The 11,982-nt window shown below is 41.7% G+C and overlaps 1 protein-coding gene across 2 annotated transcripts; it reads left to right on the top strand.

The window, feature by feature from the left end:
- The first annotated feature begins 204 nt into the window (after window positions 1-204).
- On the top strand, window positions 205-10,599 carry ERRFI1 (ERBB receptor feedback inhibitor 1). 2 transcript variants are annotated; one of them, XM_074161634.1, is made up of 4 exons: window positions 205-293; window positions 6,770-6,966; window positions 7,108-7,184; window positions 7,793-10,599. In XM_074161634.1, the coding sequence occupies exons 2-4, from the start codon at window positions 6,845-6,847 to the stop codon at window positions 8,989-8,991; spliced, it is 1,398 nt and encodes a 465-aa protein (XP_074017735.1). In that variant the 5' UTR covers window positions 205-293; window positions 6,770-6,844; the 3' UTR covers window positions 8,992-10,599. The 2 variants fall into 2 exon arrangements, with proteins under 2 accessions (XP_074017735.1, XP_074017733.1); XM_074161632.1 differs by lacking the exon at window positions 205-293 and adding an exon at window positions 2,624-2,699 and having other exon boundaries at window positions 7,793-10,593.
- Window positions 10,600-11,982: the final 1,383 nt, after the last annotated feature.

Below are 11,982 nucleotides of genomic sequence, written 5' to 3'. Positions count from 1 at the left end.
GAGAGCGGCCGGGGCCCGCCGCACCCCCCACCCGTACCCGGCTAGGCCCGCAGCCTCCCGGCGGGAAACCCCCGCAGCACCTTTACCGGCCCACCCGCGGCCATCGCCCCTTTAAGGCTTTTCACGACGAGATCGCAACGTGCGGGGCGGGACTCCCTGGCGGCTCCGCCCCCTGGTATAAGAGGGGCCGCCGGCGATCGGCGCGGCAGTGAGCGGGTGCTGTGGCGGCTTGGCGCATGCGTGTCGCGCCGGCGACCGCGCGGGGACATGCGGAGCTGCGCGACGCTTTGGGGGTGAGTGACGGCCCCCGGCGCGGCGCTTCCTGCCGCTCCGCGCTCGCGCCGCGCGTTGCCATGGCGGCGGAGCGCCCCCCGCCGCCGCGGCCTCCCGGGGCCGCTTCCGCCCGCCGCGCACCTGAGCTGCCGGCAGGGCTCGGCCGCGGCCCGAGGCCGCCCCGTACCTGCCACGCCAGGCCCCGCCGCCGGGGAGGTGAGCGGGGGGGCGGTGCGGGCGGCCGCCGGTGGCACCTGCGGGTCGCCCGGGCTCGGCTGGGCCGCGGCGCCTGGGTTCGCCGGGCCCCTGGCACGGAGCCGCGGTCCCGGCGCGGCCCACGCCAGCGGGCGCGGCCCGGGAGGCGCGCCGGGGAGGAGCGGGAGCGCGTTTTCTTGTGCTGGCGGGAGGGCGGGGGGCACCGGAGGCCCCGAGTCGGAGCTTACCTGCGGGGTCGGGCGGGAGACGTCTCGGTGCGATCTCCGCCCCGCTCGCCGCGGCGGGGCGCGGGGCGAAATCAGAAGCGGCCAGGCGGCAGGAGCCCCTCCGGGCGGACCTGCCCGCGGGCAACGCTGCCCGTGGCCGCGTTCGTGGAGCCGAGGGCGGCACGCCGTGCTGTCCTGACCGAGACGGTGCCGGTGTGTCCTCTCGCTCCTGTGAGTAAACAGAGACCGCATTGTGGGCTCAGGCTCTGCGCTTCGCAGTCTAATTTAGGATGGCTTAATTTAGAATAAACATTTCTTCATGACTTAATACCCCAGTACACACTTATCCTCGATTTTCTAAAATAGCCAGTCGGTGGTGTTTAAATCTGGAGACACCACTGCGCTCTTCAAGCATTGGCAGCGCATCTCATGCTGTGCCCGCTGCGGACACGCACGTCCAGAGCCACGCGGGGTCTCCTGGCAGAGTACAGACCCTGTGCAGTACTGCTGAAGCAATAACCAAAACAATTGTTATGCTTGATCTAAAGATAACAGTACTTAATTATATATTGATCGACTGGATGGGAAAGGCTCTGGGGGCAAGGTCTCTTTGGTCAATTTGGAGATACTTGAATCTTTGTCATACCCTCTGCATCACAAACACATTTGTGAATTTCATTTATAAGCTAATAAAACTTTAAAATAGGAAACCAACCTGCTCAATTCACCCATGTTACTTTATGCACAAACCTAGTTTTCTTTCCTTAGCAATTTACCTATAGGGGACAATTTTTTTAATTTTTTTTTTTTTTTAATAGAAACCCACTTTTTGAGGGGGGTGTATGTTCTTGGTGAAGCCCTTTGTCTGCCATCCTCTGCAATACAGGAATTATTTCAGAGGAAAACAGTTCCACTTCTCTGTAGTGGAAAACAAAATTAAAACTTATCACAGCGTGTCTAACACTATGGTTATGACTCTGAGTCAGCTATAAAGGAATTTTTATTTCCTGAATGTAAGCTGGCTGTATTCACATTAAAATTTTCAGGAGGGTGAAGTACTATACCTTAAGCATGCATCTGAAATCTGACAAGCAGAGGCAAGGCAATTGTCTTGCTATTTAATTATTAGTTTTCTACTGGCAATGTACAGGTTCCTCCCAGTGCTGTGTAGAACCGTGAAATGGTAGCCCAAATTTTAACTGAACTTAAACTCCTTGATGGACTGCAGTTCTTTGAATATATTCCAAAATAGCTGACTAATATAATCTAAATACATTGTCTGCTGTTAAGTAGATTTGTCTCTTTAGATTTATGCCCATCATCGTTTGGGGTATGCCTATATAATTAATTTTATTTGCAACCTCTTATGATTTGAGCAGCATTTTTATCCATGTTCTCCAAGTGATCATAGTCTTAATTTTTCTGCCGCAGAATGGTCCATTTCTGGTTGGCAGAATATGTAGAAAAATCTCTCAAATTTAAGAAAATGCCTCATTTTATATAATAACTTTAAAGACTATAATTCCCATAAATTGAAACCTTGTCTGAGGCCTGTATCTGAGCATGATTTGGCTTGTAACTTGAAGGAATACTGAACTGCACTCTGAAGGTTTCATGCATAGTAAGTAAGATCTAATTATTAAATGAATAGATTTGAACTAACTTTCTTGTGAGGCTGTTTCTGCTAGGTGTTGGTTGCTAAGTATTCATCTAGTTGCAAAAGCACTTAAGGGATGATATGATCACTACAGAACCAGGTATTTTTTTTTTTCTTTTTGGAAGTGTGTGGAGTTCCAGAAATTAGAAGTTTGAAATACTTAAATATTAAAAGGGGTGGCTCTATCTTAAGTACTTACGTTAAATAGAAAGTCAAAGGAAAAAAAAGGAAATTACATCACATTGTCAAATAAGGAACAGCTAGCTGGTGGATGACTTGTAGTGCAAAAATGTGCCCCTCCTCCTGTGAATTGCTTCTGAGATTTGCTAAAGATACGTGGTGGCAAGGTGAGCAAAAATAGGTTGTGCATTTAAGGTAGCTGCATTTCTTCCCCTCCCAATAGTGGTAAGTAGGTCTCACCTTTTTTTTTTTCTTTCCTGTTTCCCAGTTCTTAGAAGAAGCATATAAGCTGCTTGTTAAGAGCATTGCCTTTATAAAATCTGTCCAAAATTTGTGCAGGCATTCATAAACCCGTAAAGCAAATTTCTGTATTCCATACCCATTAAGTGAAACATTTTAGAGCATGCTTTGGTCTACTGTGCATACCAGAAAGATTTTCTTTATTATGAACCTGACTCGCCTCAAATATTTGGTTTCATTAGGGCTCAGAGAGCAGGGAGGAGAGCAACAAGATTCTCTGTGTGATCAGTGGTAGGTGTTGAACTAAAATGTATGCAAATGCTTTAGTTTCTAAATAAAGGATTACTGTTGCTATAACACAACATATCACAATACTCAGTGATCTGTATGAGTATGAAAACCTGTATATTTGGGATGTTTCATGTAACTCAACTTCACGTCACAAAAATTTACCTATATATTCCCATATACATTCCTCAGTATGTAGATACCCTACTGTTTGTGGATATATTTTACATTTTCAGCTTACACATATCCATCCTGTCCATCACTCATCAGTTCAAGTCTGAAGGTATACTTGGCCTTGTTAAAAAATAAAATAAAATTTAAAAAAAAAAAATCAATCTCCAATATTTAGAAAAATTAGTACTTCTTAATGTGAGCAGGCACGAAGGATTAAGTAGCAGCTCCATTTCACAGTTACTTTGCCTTACAGTGGATGGTGTTAAGAGCTTCCTAATGTACTGACAAACCTTTGAATTGCCTTGCCTTGTATCTGCTCTCTAGAAATTACTAGCTATAGTTTTAGCTTGAACTAACTCAGTTTCCTTTGAATAACACTGAAACTGTAACATGTTGAAAAGCGCTCAAAGTGCTTCGATCTTTCTAATTGCCATAATCTATGTATAACAGCCAGACGAGCAGAGGAACTGGAAACCCATTCTGTGCACGAGCAGCAAACAAGCGTGAGATTCATTACTGCCCAGTGTCCATTTTGTTTAGCAAACGTAGTTTGATTTTATTTATGGTTAAGTCTTTAAGGAGGCAGGATTGGGCCAGCAGTTAAAGTGGAAACCATTGGTGTCTATATCTTCATGACTGACTTTTAAAGCCAATTACTAGAAAATAGTAGCCTCATGAAATATGTACTGCTTAGCTTTAGTAAGAGCACACTGTATAAAATTTGAGGAGTTTGTCCTCCTCAATTACATCTCCTCATGGCACCCTCTTTAAGATACTGTATCTTCAAACAAGCTTATGCATGTTTTAAAACACAAGCATCAACTCTCTAGACTCCACTGAAAAAGCAACAAGGTGATCTGGTGAAAGAGCACATGCCTTACCTCTCTTGATACTCCTAGATTAAGGCATGGAGGACAGTTTCATAACTCTTATTCACAACTCCTCACTGAAATGTTAAGGCAAGTCACCTTCTGTGAATTCACAAAGAGGTTATTGTTAGAAGCAAGCAAGTTTTATGGCTGCAAAATTTGTCTGTGCTTTATTTTTAAAAAATAAAGAGTTGATTGAAACAAGTAAAAATTACCTTTTCCCAGAGTATGTAAATATTTAAGTCCATTTCAGAAGTTGAGTTTAGCATTCCAGAGGGATTTCAGAGGGGGGATTGTGCAACCATCGGTCTTAAGAGCTGAGATTTAGACAGCGTTCAGAAAGCTGACACAGTAATTACTAGCAGTGGTTTTGGCGTGGGATCTGATGGAGGTTGGACTTCTTAACAAGCCCTGCAAGGGTTGTACGTTATCATAGTGAGTATATTACCTGTGCTCTCAAACTGCAGCAATGCCACCCCCCCTTCCTGTCTTATTTTTTATATCATAATCAATGTCTCGCTCATGGTCTTGTTGGATCTTGTATGTGTGCTGAGGTGGAGTACTATCATTTGCTGACTAATTAGTGTTCTGTATCAGTGATTTTTCAACTTGTGACTTGCATTTGACTTCAAAAAAATACTGAAATGCAAGTGCAAACTCCTTCATAGTCATTAGCCTTAAGGTCAATAATTCAGTCTCCATTTCTTTTGCAGATTCATTGCTAATAGGATAGGATCTGTGAGGCATGAAAAATCACTGCTGAATATAGCTGTGTATGTTGATGGATGTTTTATTTGTGAATTGTGTTAATGTAATAGGAAGTAATTTTAGAATTTGTGCTATACTTGTACTGTGCTGCTCAAGTCATTTTGTCAAATGGATTTCTCCAGTCTTCTGCTCCCCCACAGACAATGGTTCTGCTTGAACCACCACAGAACTGGGAGGAAGAATTGCTGTTACAGGACTACTAGAGATTTTAATTCATTTGCTAATCAGAACTATGTTATTGCTTCCTGGGGCTGTATGTTTATATTTAATTTTACTATGAAAGATCTGCAGTTCACATTATGTGTAATGCAAAAATTTCCAGGGTTAAGCTAACTTTAAGGAGATTGTCTGAAAAGGAAGAACATAGTCTTTCCTAAAATTGCGAGGGCTGAAGTAAGTAGGACTAAGACTCTAGTGCTTTTCTGCAGCAGACATAACACTAGTTTGGCTCTTGCTCACTTCTCGTAAAAGCTAATAGCCTCCTGTCTACAGTTCTTCTTAAATGACTGGCTAAAATACACTGGATACATGGTAGTAAGTAAATAAATAAAAAAACCACCTCACTTCTGTTGACACAAGAGTGATCACTGGTAGTCACAATCAATAAATCCACCACACTCTTAAAGAGAATTTGATTAGGTCTAGCACATGATAAACATACATACAGTCAGAAGCTATTTTGCATCTACTGTTTGCTTCGGTGATCAATACCAGACCCAATTCAAATTTGAAAAGCCTAGCAGAGTTGCTCTTTCTCAAACAAGTGTTTATTAAAGGCAAATAGTGGTGTTAGGTTGCAAATTAATCCTGAGGCACCTGTTTTACAGTCCTGCTTAGGAGCCTGCCCATCCCTTGTGTTGCAAAGTAGTATAATTGATCTTTCCTCTTAAAGGAAAAGGAAGATTACACATCTGCATAGAATGCCCATTTTTGAACGGATTTACAGTAAGCATAAGCTATTACTTGTTTCTGTACCCCATTTTCTTTTTTTTTTTTTTTTTTTAAACGGCCATATAACACCATATTGTACTTGCTGAATTTAGGGTATTTGTGTAGATGAAGCACAGACCCAGAGAACATCTGTGCTTACAGTCTTGCACTTAATTTCTCCTGCCTTCAGAATGTTCACTACTTTTATACTGTTCCCCCCGATAATCCATTCTGAATTTCCTCAACAAAGCCCTGTGAGTCAACTTGTTCCCTAGACTATGATTACTTATTCAATATAAAGCAATTGCCAACACATTTTTCTGTTGTAAATGGGCCAGATAAAGCATTGTTCACACATTCAAAATAAATCTGAATACAGCAGAACAGTTTAAGCTGAGATTATTTCAAATCACTAGATTTCCAATTTGTTTGAAATAAGCTAGAAGACTTCAAGCCGATTAAAACTATCTTAATGCTTAAGTTAGTTATAGAGACTGCTTTATATAAAAAGTTTTTGAATGCAGATTTAAGTAGTTGGTAATTCTGTTCATTGGGGCAAAGGCCGTTTGTTAGGCTATTAAAGGTAGGCTGTTCTATGTTGGCTACACTGGAAACCGTAAACTCATTAGCAAAAAGATACAACTCAAGATAGATGGCTACTAGAAAGTTAGAGCTCTGGAAAACTCATTTTGCCTGAATAATTGGCAGTTTATCGACACATATCAATAACTTTACTGAACATATTTTTCTTTTTTCTATACAGTTTAATTCTGTAAAGGAACTTACTTGTCCTTTAGTTTTGCAGTCAGATACAAAATAAGTTTCTTAAAGTTTTCCTATTAGCAAGTATTAGGACAGACCGCCTTTCTACAGAGCTATTTAATTCCTATAAATACTGACATTTCAGTCAAGAGATGAACTCATCAAGTTTGCATTTCTGATATTTATGTCCTTCTCTCTTTTTGAAGGGAATGAAAACTGCAGGAAACCTGTCAAGGACTGAATTTCTAGGGTCGTGAGACATCACCAGAGAGCAGGGCATAATGTCAACTGCAGGAGTTGCTGCTCAGGAGATGAGAGTCCCATTAAAAACTGGATTTCTTCACACTAGTCAAGGCATGGGGAGCCTGAAAACCTGCTGGGGTAGCCACAGTGGATTTGAAAAGTGAGTGAGGCTATAATTTGATCTATTGCATCTTCAAGTATATGAGATGAGCATTAAGAATACTTGTACCAGTACCAACCTATGGTTTACTTACAGCGAAGGCTTTTTTTTCTTTTTTTTTTTTTTTTCCCTTTTTTTTAGTACTTTCTTTAATGTCGACCCTATAGCAGTGGCATATAATTTGAATCCATCAACAGAGCAACATTTACCACCCATTGGTAAGTATAAAGACTAACACATATGTATTTCGGTAGCATAATGGAACAAAAAAATATCCTCGAGTCTTCACTAAGACACTAAATGCTTTCTCATTCTGGATATAAGGCTGCCCTCTGGTGACGGAATGCAAGCATTTCAATAAAATACTACTATTCAAGCCCAACAACAACAACAAAATTTAAATAACGTGGTAAAGTTAAAACAAACAAACAACCCCTTTTCGTTGTACTTAGAGGCCTCTGAGTTGCCATTACACTTCTGACAGAAAAGCCATTTAGCAAAATAGCACTTGTTCTGTCGTAGTCCTCTGTTGGGATCTTTGTAGCTGTAGCTCTGTTCTGTTGCGGATGCTTGTGGTCTCTTGAACTACCTCATTTATCTGGAGCACTGGCCTAAAACAATAAGGTAATTAGCTGCTTTCTTAACTAAACACATAAACCCATGACCAGAAAAGATCTGTAATAGCTAAGTTTTGTTACTGGAGTCATCAAGCAGACATTACTTATTGTTGCATGAGAAGGAATTAAATAGTTAAATATGCAGTGGCAAAGTCATGCACTAGAGTGTTACTTAGAAAAGTGTTTCTAAGACTCTCTCACTTTTTTAGGGCACTCTTCCAACCATACTTCCATGAATGACCACAGCTTTCCTGAAAGTTGCATTCAAGTCCCATCTCAGAAATCCAGTCCCCCTGCTATAAGTCCCAAAAATGAACAGCCGATTTCAAGATACGACGACCATCTGGTTCCTGGCTTTAGTAAACTGTCATTAACCATGGGCAGTGTTTCTGAAGAAATACCTCCTCACATGCCAATAAAAAATGGGCCAATTCAATTTTTGTCTGCATCTTCCAATGACCGTAGCTCCAGACCGCTACCCCCTCTGCCTATTGCTGAAGACCTTGCTCCAGATGAGGTTGACAAAGAGGTGGAGTTTCTGACTAGCTCAGATACTGACTTTTTGCTGGAAGATTATGAACTTCCTCCTTTTAAATCCAGTGTTCCAAGCCGGCGGAGCTTTAGAGGCTGTGGACAAATCAACTATGCATACTTTGATACTCCAACAGGACCAAAACCAGAAGATGCCAACCCTACACAAAGCCTAAGTGGATACATATCCAGTATTTATCCTCCTCCACAGCAGCTGCATCGACGTTTGCGAAGGTCCCATTCTGGGCCAGCTGGATCTCTTAATAAACCAGTAGTAAGACTATCTGGACACTTAAACAGGTCTTCTCCGAACTCTGATGAAGATAAACCAGAGATTCCACCAAGGATTCCCATACCTCCCAGGGCACTCAAACCAGATTACAGAAGGTGGTCAGCAGAAGTTGCTTCTAGTGCGTACAGTGATGAAGACAGGCCTCCAAAAGTGCCCCCAAGAGAACCTTTATCACGCAGCAATTCCCGTACGCCAAGTCCCAAAAGCCTGCCATCATACCTCAATGGGGTTATGCCCCCCACCCAGAGTTTTGCACCTGATCCTAAATATGTCAGCAGCAAAGCTCTACAAAGACAAAATAGTGAAGGATCTTCCAACAGGGTCCCTTGCATTCTTCCGATCATTGAAAATGGTAAGAAGGCCAGTTCAACTCACTACTACCTGCTGCCTGAAAGGCCTCCATATTTGGACAAGTATGAGAAATTCTTCAGAGAAGCGGAAGAAAGTAGCTCTAATGCAGACATTCAGTCCTGGTCTGGTGACTGCACAGCCACTTCAGCCCCAACAAAACTGGACTCAAAATCTAGAATGGATATAACTGGTCATCTGAAACGGAAACACCTCTCTTATGTGGTTTCCCCATAGTGTCTGGGAGCACAGTCTCAGCTTAGTTGTTCAGGATGGAGCTGAACCTTATCATGTTACAAAGTTCTTAAGGTTCTCAGATAATGAAGTAGGACTAGTTTGTCCTCCGAGAACTGGAAAGTGGATGGTAAAGTCCTCTTATGCTGCATATCTCTGATACGTTTCTTAGGACTGTTTTTTGTCTTGGTATGCATAGCTGAAAACCTAGATTCCATAGAAACATATGGAGGGATAGTAGTCACAGTTGGCCAGTTATATGCTACCTAGGTGAATGTTTTTGGTAGTCATGTTATCAAAAAAAAAAAAAAAAATCTAGCTTTGCTTACAAGTCACTTATAAAGCTGACAACAGAGCAGATAATGCAGTACAGTTTCTGTATCAGGCATTTCCAAAATTTCTTTCACACAGTAACTCTGCTGAGAACAGACTCTATCCTCTGACTAGGATATGCCAACCTGGTGAGAAGGTAACTGCAAGATCTGATATCCACTTGAAGACTTGGCAAGCATATTGGAAGTGCATTTCGAAAGCTTAATCTGTTTTACAACTTAATTTGACACTAATAGACTTTTAAAGTGAGTTAGGTTTTGTGGATTCTTTCAGTTACTAGACACACTTGGCTCAATTTTGCAGTTTTTCCTAGGAGAGACTTGGACCAGTTATTGCTAAGCTGCTGCTGCTGCTGCTCTTTTCCTTCTGGATCCTAGAGACGTGTGAAAGTGTCCTGAAAGTGGCAGAGGATACGAGCAGCTTATAGGGTTGCAATTAAGTAGTTAGTAACAACTACACGCTCACCTAGAGTCTTCTGACTGTATTAACACAGAAACACAGCACAAGCTGGTCTTGTGTTCTGGTTTCTATTCAGTATTGTAGGGGAGGAGGAAAGTATGAGGAAAAAAGATGATTCCATTTATGAACAGTGTCAGTCCCATCTCTCGCTGCTTCAGATGCTGCTTCTTGCTGTTTAATTTTTCCTCATTGTGCCTCAATGATCCACTAAAGTTCATTGAGGTGCCACATCTGCATTAGCAGTTTCTTATGCTCATTGTGATTACATTTATCCTCTTACAGATAAGCACAAGAGAAAGGGTGCTCATTAATGGAGGTACAGAAGCTGAATGTGTTCCTCCTAACAGAAATAAACAAGCTGTTTACAGTTTAAACTGCTGAATGAGGTATTTGAGCTATTTTAAAGCTTAATTTTTATTTGTTTTAGTATAAACTAAATGAAGGTGAAATACATGCTATAGAAATGCACTGATATTTCTGCATCATGTACAGTATTGAATAAAGAATTCACTTTGTATTTTGAATATTGTCATGTCTTGAGTTTAATAAAGTTATAAAATACTTATTTATGATACATTTTGGTTTTTGCTTTATTGAGTAGTATATGCAATTGTGCATTTGAGTTCTGCATTTACTGGAAAGTTCAAAGTGAGTAATGTTAAATGTGCAACAAATAATGAATTCAGCTTGCATTTAATTAAAATTAAGATTTGTGCAGAAGTGTTCAATAACTCACATTGCACACCATTAATTTTAATTCCTTCTTATTACCTGGTAGTTTGGTGTCTATCGATTTGTGCTGACAATAAAACATCCTGTAAGATTTAAGTTATTCAGCCTGTTATTAATAACCTTTGTTATTTCTAGAGTCACCCATAGCATGTTAGGCATCATTGTACAGAAAAGAAAGGGCAGTAGTGTTCCTGTCTTCAATTTATCACCTGTTAAAAAAGAACTAAATTGTAGATTAAGGGTGACTGAAGAGGAGCTACTCATATTCTGAGGGTAGAAAAAAAAAAAAAATCTTCAGCATAGCGTGGTAACTTTGTTTTTCTTAAGAGGAGAAAGAAATTGCAAATACTCATCACAAAGCAAGTATATTTAACCGTAGTACGTGAACCATGGGTTAGCTTTCTGAGGCTATGAAGCATCACACAACTTTGATCTTTTAGCTGTGCATGCAGGTAAATACTTGCCTTGATCTGGCAGTCTGAAGTCTTCACTTTTTCTGTGAATGAGTTTATTTCAGAATTATACTTGATGGAAAAAATGTCAGATGTAGTTTTTCGGTAATACCTAATTACTTGGCTTTTATAGCTGGGAAGATTGCTAAGCTTTGTTTATGTTAATGCTTAAAAACCTACTGCTGTGCCATAACACTGCTAAGAACCCACACAGATTTGCTTCCAAAACATAAACAAGTTATCTAATCCTGTGCAAGGCTGTTGACTATAATATTCATCCTACTGAAAGCTCTGCTTCTCCTCCATCGGCTAGATTTTTCTAAAGTGGAAAAAGTCAAATCAGTACTTGCATCCTTCCCCTTCAATCTGAGCAGCTTTAAACCAGGGACCCCAAAATAACAAACCCTTCTCAGTTACACAATCGCAGCTGCAGTTTATTCCTTGTCAATTGCGAGCCTCAGCACAGACTCAGTAGTTATCATTTCAGTAGAACTCGGTCTAAAACCAAGCAACTCCCCTGCAAATCTCTTCTAGCTTTTGCCTCTGGGTCCCACTCCCTTCCTGATACTTGGAACTCCCCTCTAGCCCAGGCTCCTGTGCTTGAACAGGCTGCTCTTTTCTCCTCACCTTGAATTGTCAGGCACCAGTACAGGTTAGGCGTGGACCTGCTGGAGCCAAGCTCCGAAGAGAAAGATCTGGGAGTCCTGGTAGACAGCAAAATGACAATGAGCAAGCAATGTGCTCTTGTGGCCAGGAAGGCCAATGGAATCCTGGGCTGCACAGGGAAGAGTGTGGCTAGTAGGTCGAGGGAAGTCATTCTCCCCCTCTACTCTGCACTGGTGAGGCCACAACTGGAGTATTGCATCCAGTTCTGGGCTCCCCAATTCAAGAGGGATAGGGAACTACTGGAAAGAGTCCAGCGAAGGGCAACAAAGATGATTAAGGGATTGGAGCATCTCCCTTATGAAGAAAGGCTAAGAGAGCTGGGACTCTTTAGTCTGGAGAAGAGAAGGCTGAG

This window comes from Numenius arquata, chromosome 20, assembly GCF_964106895.1.
Source record: "Numenius arquata chromosome 20, bNumArq3.hap1.1, whole genome shotgun sequence".
Lineage (NCBI taxonomy): Eukaryota > Metazoa > Chordata > Aves > Charadriiformes > Scolopacidae > Numenius > Numenius arquata.
This window is presented reverse-complemented; position numbering and strand designations above follow the sequence as displayed.

Excerpts from the sequence above, each read along its gene's own strand:
- ERRFI1 (XM_074161634.1), top strand. The coding sequence starts at position 6,845 with ATGTCAACTGCAGGAGTTGCTGCTCAGGAGATGAGAGTCCCATTAAAA. Across the intron at positions 6,967-7,107 it reads AGCCACAGTGGATTTGAAAA|TACTTTCTTTAATGTCGACC; the intron begins GTGAGTGAGGCT and ends CCTTTTTTTTAG. Across the intron at positions 7,185-7,792 it reads GCAACATTTACCACCCATTG|GGCACTCTTCCAACCATACT; the intron begins GTAAGTATAAAG and ends TCACTTTTTTAG.